The 18,993-nt window shown below is 27.6% G+C and overlaps 1 protein-coding gene across 1 annotated transcript; it reads left to right on the forward strand.

The window, feature by feature from the left end:
• The first annotated feature begins 13,023 nt into the window (after positions 1-13,023).
• On the forward strand, positions 13,024-18,497 carry LOC129292226 (chalcone--flavanone isomerase). The gene is made up of 3 exons (XM_054929788.1): positions 13,024-13,383; positions 15,805-16,028; positions 18,119-18,497. The coding sequence occupies exons 1-3, from the start codon at positions 13,122-13,124 to the stop codon at positions 18,305-18,307; spliced, it is 675 nt and encodes a 224-aa protein (XP_054785763.1). The 5' UTR covers positions 13,024-13,121; the 3' UTR covers positions 18,308-18,497.
• The last annotated feature ends 496 nt before the right edge of the window (positions 18,498-18,993 follow it).

Below are 18,993 nucleotides of genomic sequence, written 5' to 3' on the forward strand. Positions count from 1 at the left end.
ACATAGGGACTGTCCTACTGGTTCAATGAGGGACTCGAACCTAGTTAGCTATCTACTAGTTCAATTAAAAAGCTAGTTTAAGGTGTATGACACCCCATAGTGTGAGAAATGAGAGAAACCATGTTCTATAAGTGAGTTGAGTACATCTTAATTGAGTAACACCCCTCACAAATGTTTAGGCTAGAAAATTTATGGATTATAAACTACCCCATTGTGTTATAGCCTATGGTTTTATATCAAAGGAATGAGGAGGATATAAGGGAGGTGTGATCATGCATTTAATGAGAAATGACACATAGTTCCTATTTTGTAATCATTTTGAAATAAACCCGTGAAGGCATTTTACTTTGTGAAAGGCCAATAACTTGAATTGCATACTGAGAGCATGTATTACTTTATGATTGAGAAATGTGGATTGACTCTTTAAAAGCATGCTTTGTGGTCTAATAATGACCACTGTCTTGTGCGTCTATTTTTGTTAGACAAGAAAAGACTAAACTGTAATTGTGAATATGTTCATACATGAACTAGTTTATTTACCTGTCACTTACATTTAATCTAATTGACATGTATTAGTATGAGTTAGTTGGATCTTAGTTACTCAGTGGTTGTACTCACCTCACTATTTTCAATATTATGAGAAATAGCTCAACAGGATTGGAAAAAGGAAAGCTCCCAGAGGCTTAAGACTGGATCCTATTTAGTATACCTCTTTATTTTTAAGTCATTATATGTAATTGATAATTTAAATTGCCAACTAGGTTTTATCTATTTTTGGTTCTTACTTGCATTATGTGTTTGGTGAGTTGTAAATGTATTTTGGGTCATAGGGAGTGAGTTGATGTTATGTGATAGAGCCAAAATACTAATGCAAGTAAGAGTAAAACATATTATGTGTTGACCATAGATTTCTTGATGAAAATGTGCTTAACCATGGATTTCTTGATGAAAATGTGCTTAAACTCCCCCTTGAATGTTTTTGAGATCAAGGGATTGAGTAGTAAAAATATGGTCTGAGTATTTAATGTGATATGATATATTGCACGAGTTAGTTTTGATGATTTGCATATGATCCAATTGGTGTCAATGACTGTTGGCTTTTGGTAAATGGTTTGGGCACTTAGTTTTGTGAAAATTATTGAAAAAGTGCAAGTTTTGAAAAGAATATCCAAATTTTGATTAAATAATAATTTGATTATAAAACTAAAGCCATTAATTAGAGCTTGAAAAGAGCTTTTGTAGACACCTAGTTCGTATCAATCGAACGTCGGATGGAGAATTGGAATACGTCAAAAGTTGCCCCAAAAGCTGTCAAATTGACAGTAGAATTTACTGTTAAAATGGTGCATGATGTCTCTAGCCACAGCACATGGCACAAAGGCGAACACACTGCAGTGCATGTTCGATTAGAAGCGGTGCACACCCTAAAATTTTTTAGAATTTTCTTGGTTTCAAATTTTTAAGTAAATGCACTCATTTGTGTAATGATCCCATGTTTCTGCCTATTTGTGAATCTCTGATTATCGAATTGGAAGTCTTTGAAAATTGTTTTGATTTTGTAAACTTGGGATCCTAATTTTTCCAACCATTTGTAACTTAGTCTTATATTAATTATCTTAATCTGATCTCCTTATTAATTGAGATTTGAAATTAATCATTCTTAGAAGGAGGAGGATATTACATAATTCAGTCTCTAAATTTTGACTATTATAACCTAATCCCTAAAGTTTTGACTCAATTATAAACTAATCCCTAAACTTTACCTCTTACAATTTAATCCCTGAAGTTTCAACCTCTTAAATATTGGTCTTTATATTTTAAAAAAATTATAAAAATTCAAAATATTTTCAAATTTATTATTAATATTTTAAATTATTAAATCCTTTTAAATATTATAAATATTAAAATTTTAAATATTTTTAATCTATAAAATTATATTTTTTAAAATATAAAATTAATATTTAAGATGTTAAAACTTTAGGGACTAAATTGCACGAGAAAAATTTCAAAGACTAATTTACAATCGAGTCAAAACTTCAGAGTCTGAGTTATAATGAGTTAAAGTTAAAAAATTGAGTTATAACTGGGTCAAAACTATAATAATCAAATGATTAATTTTTGACTTCATAAAAAAAGTAATAAAAAGGCTTTAGGAGTTGTCCCTGTGCTCGACTCCTATTTTGAAGAGCTTTTAAGCCCAAATCTAAAAGCCCGATTACTCATACTTTTACTGAATTTTTAAGCCCAGCCTCATATAAAAAATATGGAGAAAATGAGTTGGTCTAAATTCCTAAGTTCTCCTGGTCGGGTCATGTTTGAGTTATGTTATGAGGCGGATCGGATTTAATTTCTAGTCCGACCGGGTTGTTCAGTTAGTTTGGTCTGATTTTAATAATAATAAACTTTTCGTTAGCTTACCAAACTCTCGTGCTCTAGCCTCTACCAAACTCTTTCTTTCTTTTGTTTTGTTTTTTTATTTTTACCTGTCTACCAAACTCGTTCGAAAATAGAAAACAAATATATTGAAAATCTGATACATTGAATAGCGGTCCCGAAAAAAGAAAAGTTTGCAGTCATTTTCCATTTGTTTTTTTAAATGGTATTGACTTTTTTAAATAAAGAAAAAAAGTTGAAAGCGAGCAGACGACGAAGACGCCCCTTGATTAAGTACTCTATGGACTATACGGACTATGGCGGGACAAGCCTCATTTCATGAGAATACGAAGTAATATTTTTTGGTAAAAAAATATGAAATATTTATTATATTATTTTTAGTTTAGAAGAAGAGACACAAAAAACCCCGGTACTTCAAATGCTCTCACGTATTTATATCAGTATTATACCGATATTTGTTAATACTTTTCACTATGTGTTCATAAAGTATTGTAATATTTTTTTAAATTTAAGTTTTCTTAATTTCTAGTACATATTTGATATTTGTAGATTTCTGGCAGATACTGCAAAGTTAATATTTCAAAGGTAGGTCCAAGAAATTTAATTTTGTTGAATATTATGATATTAATTTTTTATTCCCACTATATCTAGAAATAAGTTTTACATATAATAAAAAAATAAAGATTATATTTTCTTAATTATTAGATATAAGAATGTAATCTGTTGACATGAAAACCCTAGGCAAGAACCTATTAATAGGGATTAGGTACTAAAACATTAGATATAGATAGAATAAAAGTATAATTAAAAATTATGTTTTATAATTTAGTATTATTATAAATGATTATATATACTAGTTTGAATATTTTTGGAATTAAAATTACATTTTTTAATATTTTATATGTATTTTTTATGAATATTTATAATTTAGATACGCATTGTATCGCGCGCGTGTGTGTGTGTGTGTTTTTTTTTTTAAATAAAAGTATCTATACACATCAGATATCGTATCCAATTTGAGAGGTATCACGCGGTGGAATCGGTCACTCATTATCAAACAAATCTAAATCAAAAGCAATTTTCCTCTATGAAAAGATGCATCAGCGGATAAGGTTTTGAAGGAATCTAAGAGAATTCAAGCACACTGTGTGGCTGAGATGAGAATTTTCTTATGAATTATTATTCAATAGTAATTATTCGTTATCCGATTAAACAAAAGATATTTTTCAATCTAAAAGGCACCAAAATTATTTTATTTTATATATTAAATAATATTTTATCAGTAAAAAATATGACGTAACTAATTGTATGGATGCTTTCAAAGCAACCGGTTGTATGCATTGTTCCCTTGAACAAATGGAGAGAGAGTCAATTAAACCACAAATTAAAGTATGGTACTTAAATATTTCTACGTGTGAGTCCGAATGAGAACAAAAAGAAAAAGAAAAAAGATAGATTTTATTAAATAATATAAAGATGCTATATGTTTCAACACTATCAGTTAATGCATGATTTGACCATAGGTGCGGAAAAATGATTCATTTGAATTTGCATTGTTAGACTATTGGAAGTTGGAACAGAAATATGGCTTAAGGGCTTCATTTTTTTTTCATCAATTAAATATGATTTGGTGGAAAAGAAAATTAATAAAATCAGGCTTATCATTACGCAAAGTCTATGAAGCCCGTAAGATATTTTATTATGTTATATAGTATATTTAATTGTTAGTTATTATATTTTCAGTCAAATAAAATAATCTAATGGAGACTATAAATAAATGATGGCTGTTTGAGTTGGAATATGCATCTATTAGAAAAACTTAATCTCTATCCTCTAGGATTCCCACATTAGTAATAGCTATCTCTAGTCTATCATTACGCCTTCTCACTAGTCAAAAAATATCCTAATAATCTTTTTTATGACAAAACTTTCTTTGATTTTAGTATTTTTATTTGAAAGTACTACTTGTAGACACCCTGCATTAGATTAATAAGCAATGGCGAGATTTATTTCATAAACGCCTTTCATTGTGACTCTAATATATGATTACTTCAAAATCATATTATTAATTGTAATTATTTTTTTTTTCTAACATGTGATATCAGAGCTTCATTTTTTATCTTCTCTGCTTTGCTGCGTAAATTTTATCCATCAATTTTATATTATGTATCTCCATTTATTTTCGGTTAAAGCCATGCATTTGGATTTAGATTGGCTTTAATTTTATACCTTTCTATAAACTAAAATTATAATGAAATTATTGTTGTGAATATTTAAATTTTTGAACTAGAGGGCGAAACCATATATTGGATCACCGTGAGCATGGCTTTAAAGGTCAAATTCTCGATCTGGTTTCTATTCATTTTTGACGTTATTAATATTATATTGGTTGCATATGCTTTTCGTCCTTATTTGATTCTTCCATTGAAAGATGACTGGATAATATATTTGTTCCTTTGAATTCCTATATGAGCCTATTGCGGTTTTTCTGGGTTTGAAATTCATTTTTTTTAATTTAATTTTGGCTTGTTGAACTAGTTTGAAACAGTTGATCACGATGGCATTAACTTTTGATTATAAATCTCTGAACTTATTTGGATAATCTTAAATTTTGGATTTTGTTCTTTTTTGTTATTCTAAATCCTTTACCGTTGGGGATGCCTAAACAAGGAATTTGTTTTATTTGAACATTTTGTTTATGTCAAGATTCTATTTGGATTAAATAAATTAATTTGGATAATATTTTTTGGATATTTTATTTGGTTAAGATTATGTTCGGAAAATTACTTTAGAATTTATTGTGAGATTAAATATTTTAGGGAAGCAATTTTAGCCATTTAACATACAGGAAAACTTTGCAGAATTTTTTTTATTTGTTATGTAATTGTTCGAAAAAATTTGCAAAATTAATTTTGGATAATTATATGATTGTTTAAGTTTGCAAAGTTACGTTTGAACTTGCTAGAATTAATTATTTGGCACATTAAATAGTGGGAGAATTTCTTCTGGTTATTTAATCACATGTCGATATAGTTGATTAAATTGTCTGATTAAATTCTCATAAAGGCTGTGCACATATGGATTTAAATGTAGATTTGATATTTGTGATTAGCATGTATGTTTTCCTTAAGGAGTAGCCACATCATCCTTATATTTGTTGCATGCACTATTAATCACGTGTGGATTTTTAAATATCAATTGTAATTAATTATGTAATTATAATTTATCTTTGCCCACAGGTAGATAATTATAATTACATATTTAATTAGGATGGAATAGAAATGGCTTTGTATTTTTTAATAACCCACAAGTATTAGTGATATGTATTTATAATTGTATGAATTGTTTGTTCAACACATGTGCATGGTACAATATTGTAATTGCCTTGAGACTGATATGTGAGTGTACTTGACCTTTATGATCCTACGGTTTCAGCAGCTATTTCCAGAATCGTTGCTGAAGTAAGCAACAAAGTAATTTTGGACAGTACAAATTTTTTAGATTGGAAGGACAATGTCCTGTTATAGCTTGGCTGTTTGGATTTAGATTATGCTTTAAGCGTTGACGAACCCCCTAGATGACTTGGATGACTAAGATCAAGGACGGAGTCATAATTTAAAAATAAGAAAGGTCAAAAGTAAAAAATATATATGCTACAATATTTTTATAAATTTTAGGTGGGTCAAAAATATGTAACACTTATATAATATAAAAAAATTTTAAAAAATTAGAGGACCGTGGCCCCTACTGGTTCCCCTCTCTCTGCCACTGACTAAGATGATAAGAATTACTATGATTAATAGAAAGGCTCAAATCACCTTTGCCTCATGCTCATTCAAAATCAACTCCAGAGGAGCATTTAAGGTTCCATCCCCAAGTGTCGCATGGCAAAAGAATACTTGAAAGGTGTTGGACAAGCAGCGAAAGAATATTTGAAAGAAAGTTTGGTCAAAAAAAAGATTCTTAAGGTATTTTCTGATTAGTAGAAAGGCACAGTGATAGACTAGAAATAGCTATCACTAGTCATGGAACTCTAGAAAGTAGAGATTAGATTTTTCTGATAGATGTCGTACTCTCAATCAAACAACTGTCATTTGCTTATAGTTCCCATTAGACTATTTTTACTTAATTAAATAAATAACTAGTAATATTTATAAACCTTGACTCCATCAATAACTGACTAACGAGCCACACTCAGGATATTTTATTTAACTGAAAATATAATAACTAACAATCAAATATATTATATAACATAATAAAATATCTAACATTCTCCTACTTGCAAGCATTCTTTCACTATGCAACATTTAGGGATGGAACCCTAGATGCCCTTTTAGATTCAATTTTGAATGAGCATGAGGCAAAGGTGATTTGAGCCTTCTCATTGATCATAGTAATTCCTAACATCCTAGTCGTCTGCAAGCTTTGGAGGTTCATTAACCCTCAAAATATAACTAAGTCCAAGTAGCTAAGTTGCAACAAGACATCATCCTTTCAATTCATGTAATTTGTACCATTTGGGATTACTTTATTGCTTACTTTAACAGTGATTTTGGGAATGACTAGTGGAATTGTTGGTTCATGAAAGGTCATGCATACTCTCAACAACCTCAGTATTTATTTTTAAATCATTATAACTTTGAATTAATTATTCTACATAAAAATTATAATACAAAAATTTACTCTATTTATTAAAATAATATTATTATTAAATAACTTTTGATGAGTAAAAAATATTTATAAATAGAGCTTGACGAATGAAAATTATTTTGAACACATTGTAGATGAATTAAAAAGTTGGAACCTTACTTGAAAAAAAGGCGACGCCGACGTGGAGAGGAGAAGACGACGACGCACGAAGGCGTATTCGAAATTCAAATAGTAGTGGTTGAGATTTGACAATAATCCTGTGGGTCCCACGATTCTCTTTCTCCACCCATCTCGCTCTCTCTCCCTCTCTCTAAATTTTCATGTGGCCCTTCTTCAGCGCCTGTGCCGTTTTCCGTTTCATTTATTTTATTATATTTTTTATTCTCTTCTCTCTTTTTTTCCTTTCTTATTTCATTTATTATTTTTTTATAGTTTTTTATTATTTGTATCTTTAAATTATATCTTAAACTAAACTAATAACCATTTCTTACTCTCTCCATTAAAAAATATAAGATATTTTTAATTAAATTTTATTTTAATAAAATAGTTACTTATTTTCAAACTAACCTTATTATTTTATACTTATCTAGAGCTGGGAATACGTGGACCCAGCCCTTATGAGCCTAATTCCTAAAACTCGATTTTCTATTTTGAATTCTATTTCTCAAACTCGGCTCTTATGTGAAAGGCTTAAGGCCAAGCCCGCAAGTTCTTTTTCAAAAAATAAAAAAATTAAAATAAAACTAAACATTATAAATTAATTAAAATATTTTAAAATTAAAAAAATTAAAATCTTCACATTTTTTTAGAAATTAAATAACACATTTAGAAGTCTAGTAATAAAATTTAAATCTTAGTTAAAAAATAGTTCATTTTTTTATAAAAATACAAACATAATAATTATAAAAAATAAAAAATATCAAAAATTTTATACTATACACTGATATTTATTAAATTATATTAAATTAATTTTAGAATAAATTAAAATTAATAATATAATGCGTGTAGGATCAAGTGAGTAGGTCATTAGTTTCAAACACGTGTTTCACCAAAGAAAATAATAATAATAATAATATAATAGGGTTTGAAGGGTTACCCGAGTCCATGTCCTTTTTTACAAGACTTATCAGGGCCAAACCCTTAAACTCGATTATTTTAAAAAAAATTTATTTTTAAAACTCGAACTCTTATTTAAACAGAGCCTCTAAACCCAATCCTTATTTCTGGATCTATACTTACCTTTATTTACACTCTAAAAAAATATAAAGTAATTTGTTTAATAAGGACATTTTTTTAACAAAAAAACAATTATTACACTTTAAAAAATGTCAGATAACAGAGAGAGTATATTATTTTAGGTTCAATTTAATTCATAATTAAATATCTAAACAAGTAATTAACCCCAAATAATCTCAAATGTAAATTCTTATCAATTTAAACATTAAAACAAGATAAATTCTTAAATTTTAAATTCTCAATATAAATTTAAATTCATAATTTATTTATTATTTAAAAATTAGGATGTGATACGCAGCATTATATAACCCTTGACTTTGACTTGGTTTTCTTTGTTTATAGACAAATGACGAATATTAGGAATACTTTTTTTGTTTGACCTCAAGAGTGTGAGTTTTTTTTTTTTAACATGTCTATCTAACTGGCCTATTCGAGAATTGTTGGACTTAATTGAAAGCAATTCTTTTAAAGATGTTTTTTTTTTTCATTCATACAAACTTGAGTTCAAAATCTTAGTTTGAGTGGCTATAACCCCTTCTATTAGGACCAATGCTTGTTGGTTCAAAATTATGAATATTAATGATGAGAAATTCTTGTATGGATATAGCGCATAATGTTATTTGTCTATTTTCTAATAAAAACATGCAATGTCAAATGTATTTAATCATATGTGCTATCCCTCATTTAATTCATGTCATTTTAGGATATTTTAAGGGAAAAACTTATATATTTAGACTTATATATATTTAAAAAAATTCTAATTAAATCAAAATATTTAGATCTTTTATAAATTATTTATATTATACTTCCTTCATTAAAAACTGTAAAAAAATTTTTGAAGAGTTAAATGTTAAAAAATATAAGATAGTTTTAGTCTTTTAAGATATAATAATTATCTTTTTTTTTTAAGTATTCCTATTAATGAATGACTTTATATTCACTATAAGGTATTTAATAGAAGTAAATATAAAAAGATAGAGTTAGTTTGAAAGTAGTTAATTATTTTATTGGGAGTGAGATTCGGTTAAAAATATATTTTGAAACGAAAGGAGTAACAATCTCTTGTTACTAATATTATTAATTATTAATATATTTAAATTCACTTGTCTTTTTTTTATTAGATAAAAGTATAGTAAGTATATGAAGCTACATGCATAAGTTTTACCCATATTTTAATTTATTATCTTTTCTCTCTTCCCTCTTTTATGATCTAAGAGTAAAGAGAGAAAATGTAATAAATTAAAGAGATACTCTATTACAAAAAAAATTATTAAAAATAATAATATATAAAATTTTATTTGATTGAATCAGTATGGAAGAGATGATGCTTCTAGTCTAGGCAAGATTTTCTCTATTAATGAGTAGTAAGAAGTAGATTTTTGAGTGTGTATAATATCAGGCTAAGCCGCATTATAAATAAATTGTAAATAATTATTGTCGTTTGCTTGGCGTGTATTAAAATTTAAAAAATTTTGTACTGAGAAATTTTTCAATATTTTATAATAAATTTATACAAATTTCTTATAGATTGAGCTACTAAAAATAAATAGTTTAGTTTTATATATATTTTTGATATAATGGTTTAGTTTAATATTAAAATCACATGACTAACAAAAAGTCTAATTTCTTTCGAGTCTCGACTACAAGAGATCATATCCTTCCCAAATTAGTGTTTTTCAACCGGGCACGCCCTTTGCATTCATTATTTAGATGAAACTATACAAGAATTTTAAAATTAAATTTTATCTCATAATTATCATTTTCCTGAAAACGTAACTTTATATAGAAATTATACAAATTGTCTCTTCCTTAGAGAGGATAATGAAAATTATACAATAAAAAACATAGAATAAAGAAAATAAGTAAGTTAGAAGAACAGCTTAAAGAAGGTAAATTAAGCATAAACAAGATACAGACAAATCATTTTTAAATAGAATCTTCACCGTAGATACCAATGATCCTTATCTCAGGATTTTAATATATATATATATATATATATAATTATAATAAAATTAAACAAAAAAAACAGTGTGATTTGCTTTTGTAAATAAAGAAAAACACCAACAAATTCCATGTGTAAATGTTAGGTTCTATGAGCATGTGGTGATAAACGAATCTACACTTCAACAAAATAGTTGACTTGCTGGTGAGAATGATAAACGGGAAAAAAAAAAAAAACACACACACACACACCCACAAAAGAAGAGATATATAAAAATGTCTGGGGAAAAAAATCTAAATCAAGTTTGATGCCTTTCTACTATATGAAAAAATAATATATGAGTCTCACTCAATACAATTAATTACTTTTAAATTCATTCACAATTGAGTTTAGAATAATGACAACACAAATTGTGTTGCCATGCTCAATGCGTTGTTATTCTTTTAATTTCAATTATTAATGGACCTATAGTAATTAATTGTGTTGAATGAGACCTTAGATTAATTCTTTCTTTCTACATTCCATTTATGTTTTTTTTATAAGTATATAATATTTGGTATCATCTATCTAGCATTACTAAGCATAAATAGAAGCAACTTATTGGTAAACGCCATTGTAAGCATTTTTTGAGCTTGGATATATGCCTTAATCTTGATGGGCTCCTAGAACGCAATTGATCACCTAAACTTTTATTGACAAAAAAACAAAAAAAGAGAGTAAGTTATTAGTACTTTTGGTATGTAAGGAATTGAAATTGAGTCATCATCATTAGATTCAGTATTATGTTATTTTTTGTATTTTTTATTTTGATATATACTTCATAATTCAAATTAAAGATAATTTTTTAATTATTATGTTAAAATAATTATTTTATTAAATAAAAATTAATTCTAAATATCAAACATATTTGAACAGTTCAAATCTCATCATATTAATGAGTATAATGGCAAGGAGACTGATAAGCACCCAAACAAAGCCCGGGTAAGTCACTCTCACCTAATTAAAAAATAAAATTTGATATTCTATTATAATAAACATTAAAATATTAAAACAGCCAACTCAGCTAATATTTTTTCTTAAAAATAAAAGTCAACACCGCAAACTAAAGTTGACCGGTAGTACTGACGAGATCGTAATGCTAACAAGATCGGGCGCTCATCCTTCAATCAAACCCCTAAAACGTTTCACCAAACCAAACTCCTCCATGTCCATTAGACTCATCAAATTAAATTTAATAAAAAATAAAATCACGTAAATAATATTTTACCAATTATCTAACATTATTCATAATTTATAAATAATATAATTTATTATAGATTTTATATTTTATGTTGATGTTTTTATAAAAAAAATATATGGTGAATATATTGAATAGGGTTTGAAGAACAAATCACATCATTTTATGATGATAAGTGATTTGATTGATTATAAATTTTATTTATAAAATTTTAAAAAAAAAGTAGATATATTATTCAATATATTTTGTCTAGGGGTAAAAAAAGTGTCATATAATTCATGATATGTAAATAAAAAATAAAAACTATAGATTTTTTTTTTAAAGAGCTATGAAAAGCCCCACTTCTTAAACTATGACTGGAAAAATCATTTCCCATAATTAATGTAATTTATAAGACTAGTTAATACTCCCTCTAATATCATATAAAAAAAACTTAATCACAATTTTTAAGAAGATTGTTTAAATAGTTCTTTTTTTTTTTTTTACTTATGCCTCACATTCAATTTTTTTTTGAAATACAGGAGCCTATAATTTGACCTAAGCCCGATGAATTAGCTCGAACTCTCCAAATAATAATTAAGTTTGGACTTGATTATATAAACATTTTTAAAAAGATAGGATGCTTTAAGATTAAATTGTATAAGCCCGGTTGCCAAAATTATCATCTTTATAATGTAGAGTTGGTAATCCAGGCCAAATTCGCTGGGTTAACCTGAATCCATATAAAAAAAGTTAAAGTTAGACTTGACTATATGAATTTTTTTTTTAAAAGATAAGATATGTTAAACTTGACCAAAACAAGCTCAACCGGCCGGTGCCCATGTTACTATGCATGACCTAACATCATGTATTTTTCTTTTAAAAAAGTTCAATATTTCCATGTAGAATACAAAAAAAAAATTATATATCAAAAAAGAAAAAAATTAAGTTTTAACTTTTTCTGGTTAATGACCCCATTATAAAAATCTAAAAATTCAATTACAAAGAGACAAGAAGTTAAATTGGTAAAATTCTTGCCCTCCAGATCTATAGTCATTGACCATAATAGTTTACTCTTATTCTTATCTTCCCATGAAATAGGTGCACAGGCTTGCCAAATAAAAAAAAAAAAAGGCTCATAAAGTCTAAAATCAATGAGTTATTCGATGATATTCTTAAATGACACATCTTTATCTTTATTTTTTTCTTTTTCCTTCTAAAAGGGCAATTTTTTTTTTCTCTGCAAAAAGTGTTATACTTCATATTACTTACATCTTTAGATAGGATGTTAACAAATATCAAATATTTTAAGTCTTTTAATATATAATTAATAAATTTTTTTAAAATATCTTTAATTAAGAGTATAGGTAATTAATAAAATTTTTTAATTGAGATAATTATTAAATAAAAATAAATATAAAAAAATAATTTTTTTAAAAGTATAATTCAAATTAAAAATATTTTATAATATTAAAGAGATGAGCAACATTTAATTAATACTAATAAAAAATAAGTTTTAAGAAAAATTCAAAATTTAATTTTTTTTCTTTAAATTCACCTGCCCTGCGGCCATCGTGTTGCCGGCACGCCACCAAATCGAAAGTCCTCCTCTCTCTCTCTGCCTCTCTGTCTCTCTTCTGACTGTAGCTCTTCGTTCTCTGAGATCCTCATATCGCCGCTGCAATGGCACCGCCGTCCGTCGTCGCTGTTCAAGTAGAGAACGTTGAGTTTCCACCGGTAGTGAAAGCTCCGGGCTCCAACAAGAGCTTCTTCCTTGGCGGTGCCGGGGATAGGGGCCTACAAATCCAGGACAAGTTCGTGAAGTTCACGGCCATCGGAGTGTACCTCGAGGATGACGCCGTTCCGATGCTTGCCGCTAAATGGAAGGGAAAGACGGCGGAGGAGTTAACAGAATCCGTCGAGTTCTTCAGAGAAATCGTCACAGGTAATGGATTTTGGATTCTTTGTCCTTCTGGCCTTTTCTTTCTATATATGTTTAAGAATTCAGGTATCGGATCCGCCATTTCGTCGATCTTTTCACTGGAATAGCATTGGGATGATGAACGTTTTCGTAATTTCACCGTTTGACTAATTAAATCTGAACCGTACGTTGTCGTAGTCATTATTAGCCTCGTGATAAATTTCAGTGGCACGTATGTAATTAACACCGCTATTTCACTTCCTTCCATTATTGGTTTTAGAGCCAATAATTCGGACGGGCCGGGCTTATTTGAATCGGGTTCAATTCGGGCTGGGCTTATTCAGATCAGGCTTAAAGTATTCCACCCTTTCTAAAAAGCCCATATAACTAAACCCGGCCCTAACACCATCGGACTTCTGGCTTATTCGGGCTGGTCTGAATACCCGAAACTTTTTCAAAGTATTTTTTATTTATTTTTTAAACTAATTTTAATTTTTAAATAATTCTATTAAGCATAAAATATTATCTTAATTTTAAAAGAATAAAATAAAAAATAACTTATCAACTTCTGTTATTATTTTGTTGTATTATGTATAATTTATTTATGAATGTTTCCTTTACTTGTAAATTAATATCTTAATTATTTAAATATTGCTTTTATCATAGTCATATATAAATATTTTATATATTTTAAATAAATTATATTATTTTAATTACGATTAAGTTGATCTTAATTCAATCACAATTAGACTATTAACTTAAAATTATTATCCCGATTAATTTAAAGTTTTTAATAACTTTTAGGCAAATTATAATTTATGAGTATAAGAAAAATTGCCATCATTATATATATAAAAAATTATTTAATTATGAGTAAAATATTATTTTTTTGAAATTATTTTTTTAAATTTTTATATTATTTAACTCTTACATATAAGGGATTCTTACTCTAATTTACTCTTAATTTTTAATCAAGTTTAGCATGGACAATAACCAACTAATTATTTAAGAATATTATTTTATTTATTATGTTATCTAGTAGTAGAGTCGGGAATTCATGCATGCTCAAATTTTATTTTTAAAATTATTTTTATTCTATTTTTACTTTAAAATTAATTATCTTAATTTATAAAAAATATAAAATTATTTTTTTATATGCAAATGATTTATAGGACCCAAATTTTTTTAAAAAAAATTGGGTCTTAAAATATAAAAATTAGTATTAAAATATATTTTAAATATTATTTTGAAATATTTTATTGATTAAAAATAATAAAAATATGAAATATAAATCTTTTTAATTTTTTAAAAAAATAAATATATTAAAACACTCATATATATAGTATTTTGGTATAAAATGATATAAAATTTAAAAAATTAATTAATATTTATCATATTTTATATATTTTTAAAAAAGTTATTTTTTTATTCGGGTATTCGGGCTAAGCCCGATCGGGTTCGAGCTTAGCCCGAATTTTCTCGGGCCTATTCGGGTGGCCCAAATAGGCCCGACCAATAAAAAATTAATATTTTTTTCGGGTTTGGTCCTAAATTTTTCGGGCGGGCTCGAGTTGGCCCGTCGGGCTTAACCCAAATTACCAGCTCTAATTGGTTTGAACTAAGTCCTTTGTTTTTCGCTTGGACATCGGGCATCATGAGCTTAAGAGAAGTCCATACTAATTCAGATCGAGCATTGTTGGATCTTTTTCAATGAAAATAGACTTTACCACTTTGTTTTAACAGTGCTATTTCAAACATGAGATTATTGGTTAAGCTGGTTGAAATACTCTCTTGCTCGTTGTTTCAATAACAATAGCACTTCCTTTGCTTGGAAGATTTCCCAAGTTTAAATATTTGCTTGCATGGGTCCATGATTCTTCCTTTTTTATGAGAAAGAATTAGGATAGAAATAAAATAAAATAAAAAAAGTCTTTTTCATTGTTAGATTGATCCAATAATTCATAAGAGATAAGATAGATGATATAAGCGTGTTGATTGGTTTCTCCTTGGAAATATCAAAATCAAGATTCTGGTGGCTTTTGATGAACCAATCACATACAGGTAAAGATTAGTCCGATTGCCATACGCATCCGGCCAAATTTTAGGAAGTTATGTTGAGAAATACACACAATTAGTGTGGGTTTCGTGTGTGATAAGGTTTGAAAAGGGCATACCCTTAACCACTACTAAAAAAAGATACGATGGAAGTCATGCCCTTAATAACACTAAAGTCATTGCTTAAGCTAAGAGTGGAAAAAATAAAGGTATTTTTAAAAACGCGTCATCAGTATTTCATTAAATTTTGTAAGAAGTCTTGTATTCAGGACCAATAGATATGTTCTTATAAATAACATTGAAGTATTATTTATAACTCATAATATATATTGTTTTTTAAGAAGTTCTCAAATTTCTCTATTTTTTTAAAAAATATTTTCTTGTTCACAGGTGGATTTGAGAAATTTACGCGGGTGACAATGATCTTGCCATTGACTGGGCAGCAGTACTCAGAGAAAGTATCAGAAAATTGTGTGGCAATTTGGAAATCTCTGGGAATTTACACAGAAGCAGAAGAAAAAGCAATTGAAAAATTTGTTTCAACCTTCAAAGATGAAACTTTCCCACCAGGCTCCTCTATTCTTTTCACTCAATCTCCCAAAGGATCTCTCACGGTTAGTCTTGCTTAAATTCGAAACCATATTTTTTTCCTCATAATAATTTACAAAAATAAAGATGAAATAAATCAGACTACTGTTGATTTTGTTTTAATCAGTTGACTTGACTGGGCAATATCACCAAAAAAAAAAAACTTTTTTTTTTAATCGCTTACAACCCAATGATTGGATGTTTACGAGATTTTTTTTTTAATTCTAGTTTCTATATAGTATTTACTATTTTGGCTGAAGTTTACTTGGTCTTTAACTTTACATGAAATTTCATTTTGTTTCTTGAATTTTATAAAGTGCATTTCTAATTATTTAATCTTAGCACCATTAAAATTATAGATAAGGATTCTCCATTATTTTCTGACTAATTAATAGTTAAAGTTAGCTTTTGTTAAAGAAAACATTGTACTAAAAATGAATTTAAAGCAAATTGCCATTTTAATTCTCTTTTTTTTAAATGACAATGATAAGCACAAAAGATAATATTTGAAACTTACGTTGTTAAGATTACAGAGTTAAAAAGTTACTTTGTAAAACTAAGATTACAGAATTCCTAATGCAATAGTTTTTTTGGTGAATTGAGATTGTTGGGGATTTCAACCCCTCGTTTTGTGACCAATTATGTTTGGGCTTTGCCTCGTTTTCTACCAAAAAAGAGAGAGTAATAAATCAAATTAAATTTTATCTAAAATTAGAGAGCATCAAAGTTACAAGTTAGCTTATTATTTTTATACTTGTATTTAAGCCTCTTGATTGAAGAGTCATGATTTTCAATTAAATTAAAAGATTAGTTTTGGATGAGTCGAGTTTACATGTATTCTACAGGAATGAAAATAGAATCTTATTTTGAAGAAACTATGCTATTCACATGTTTCAAAATTTTAAAAGAACTTTATTATTCAGCAATATCATCTTTGTGTTTTATGTTGTTGTCTTTTATGATTTTTTAGAAGGTCATGAATGGCAGGTAGATTAGTTCAGTTCAAAATTTAAACGAATTTATTAGAAGTTTGAAAAGCATTATACTTCTGGTCGAAAGTCTTATGTTATATTATATTGGTCGGCAACGAAAGTCATATGTATTATGTCATCAATATTAATGCATTAATACATACAAACATGCTTGTAACATATCACATTATTAACAAATTATGAATTGTGTGACTTATTTTTCAAAATTTATACTAAGTGAGTTTGATAGTACATTTCATGCATTTCTTTTCTGAATTGAAAATAACTAATGATTAAAGTCATGAATGAAGGAATTATCAACCAATACCTTATTTTATGGATCTAGAGATTGATTTGGTAGATTTATGCTCTTAATTTTAGGTAAGAATACACGTGGCATCTTTAGAATATTCTTGAATTATTATCTTTTGGTTAGAGAAAGGACTAAATTAAAGGAGCATCCACATGACCAATTAACTTACCTCATTCTTATTGGTTGATGCTAGCTTAGATGTAAATGTATAGTTTGGGCCTCGGCTTGTGGATCGAGACACCGCAGATTATTAATATGTTATATTCCTGTAGTAAAATAACAAAATGATAACGGGTAGTTTTATGTACAAACATGAAAGTTTTGGAAAATTTCTTATCAAGTTATAAGGCTCAAATGGGCTTTTTGTATATAGTTTAAAGTATAATGGAGTTTTATATTTTTTTAAAAAAAAAATTTGTAACTTGGTTCAGGATTTCAAATCATCATCTAGTTCATTTTTTATTTGAATTCAGTGTGACATAAATTAATTCAGTTAATGAGTGTCTAAATTATAATCATTGGATTTAATAAATACATAAATATTATCAAGATATATTTTCTCCAAAAAATTTAAGATTTGATAACTTTTTAAATATTATAGGACAAAATATCTTATAACCATTTAATTAAATGAATAGTTGTTATCGTGTCATGTAAGACACTCATTGGGTGAGTAGATTCAAGTGACTCCTTTGATCCAAATCCAATTTTTTCACTTTTATTTTTTCCTTTAATTTGAACATATAAGTTTGTCAAAACAAAAAAAAAAATTGTTCATCTTAAATCATCATGTAATTACTGTTTTTTTTTTTCCCTTGTTGAATTTGAACAGATAACGTTCTCAAAAGATGGATCAATTCCTGAAGCTGGGGGTGTAGTAATAGAGAACAAGTTACTTTCAGAGGCAGTGTTGGAATCCATTATTGGCAAGAATGGTGTGTCTCCTGCTGCCAGACAAAATGTGGCCACCAGATTATCTGAGTTATTCACTCTCTCTCAAAATGGCTCACCTTCAAATTAATTCTCTCTCAAGCTAGCTATTGCCTGGCCTTCTTGATCTGTGCCTTTTAATTTAATTATGACTTATCTTTTAAGTTGTTGTCTTTGTTATGGTTTGATTTAGTTTGAGTGAACCAGAGACTGGTGTCTTATCGCATCCTTTTTTGTTATGTGGATTTTATTTTTGTGTGGGCCTATCTTTACCTTTTTTATTTTTAATTTTGCATCTTATTTTTTGTTTCAAATTATTATATATCTATATGATGGATTGCGGTTCAGATGAAGAATAAATCTAGGAATTGAGAGATTAAAGATTTAAAGGGTTTAAATTGGGTACTCTGAATCATTCAAAGTTTATTTGGACAATCTATATTTAGGATTTTTAAGTGGTCAATTTATTCTTTTAAGACAATGTGATGGTTGAAAAATTATCTTTATTCTAAATTAGCACATTGTTAAAATAACAAAATATTAAAAGGAGAATACTAAAATCAAATCAAATTTAACCCATCCATATTTAATTTAAATGATTCAGATTTGAGATGAGCATTTCATGCTTGTTATCTTGATGAGTATGATTTGTGCTCATATAGAATAATAAAATCAAATAAAGAAGAAGAAGACCATATTGTGGGATCACATTTAAAAATGTGATAGTTGAAAACTTATATTTATTTTAAACCCTACTCTTATTAAAATAATAAAATA

Source organism: Prosopis cineraria, unplaced genomic scaffold (assembly GCF_029017545.1).
Source record: "Prosopis cineraria cultivar Desert tree isolate PC_DT_omini unplaced genomic scaffold, ASM2901754v1 PC14, whole genome shotgun sequence".
Classification (NCBI taxonomy): Eukaryota; Viridiplantae; Streptophyta; class Magnoliopsida; order Fabales; family Fabaceae; genus Prosopis; species Prosopis cineraria.

What these genes read in the sequence shown, in the direction of transcription:
- LOC129292226 (XM_054929788.1), top strand. Translation starts at nt 13,122, where the DNA reads ATGGCACCGCCGTCCGTCGTCGCTGTTCAAGTAGAGAACGTTGAGTTT. An exon ending in CTTCAGAGAAATCGTCACAG is followed by an intron (nt 13,384 to 15,804) that starts GTAATGGATTTT and finishes TCTTGTTCACAG; the next exon opens with GTGGATTTGAGAAATTTACG. An exon ending in CTCCCAAAGGATCTCTCACG is followed by an intron (nt 16,029 to 18,118) that starts GTTAGTCTTGCT and finishes GAATTTGAACAG; the next exon opens with ATAACGTTCTCAAAAGATGG.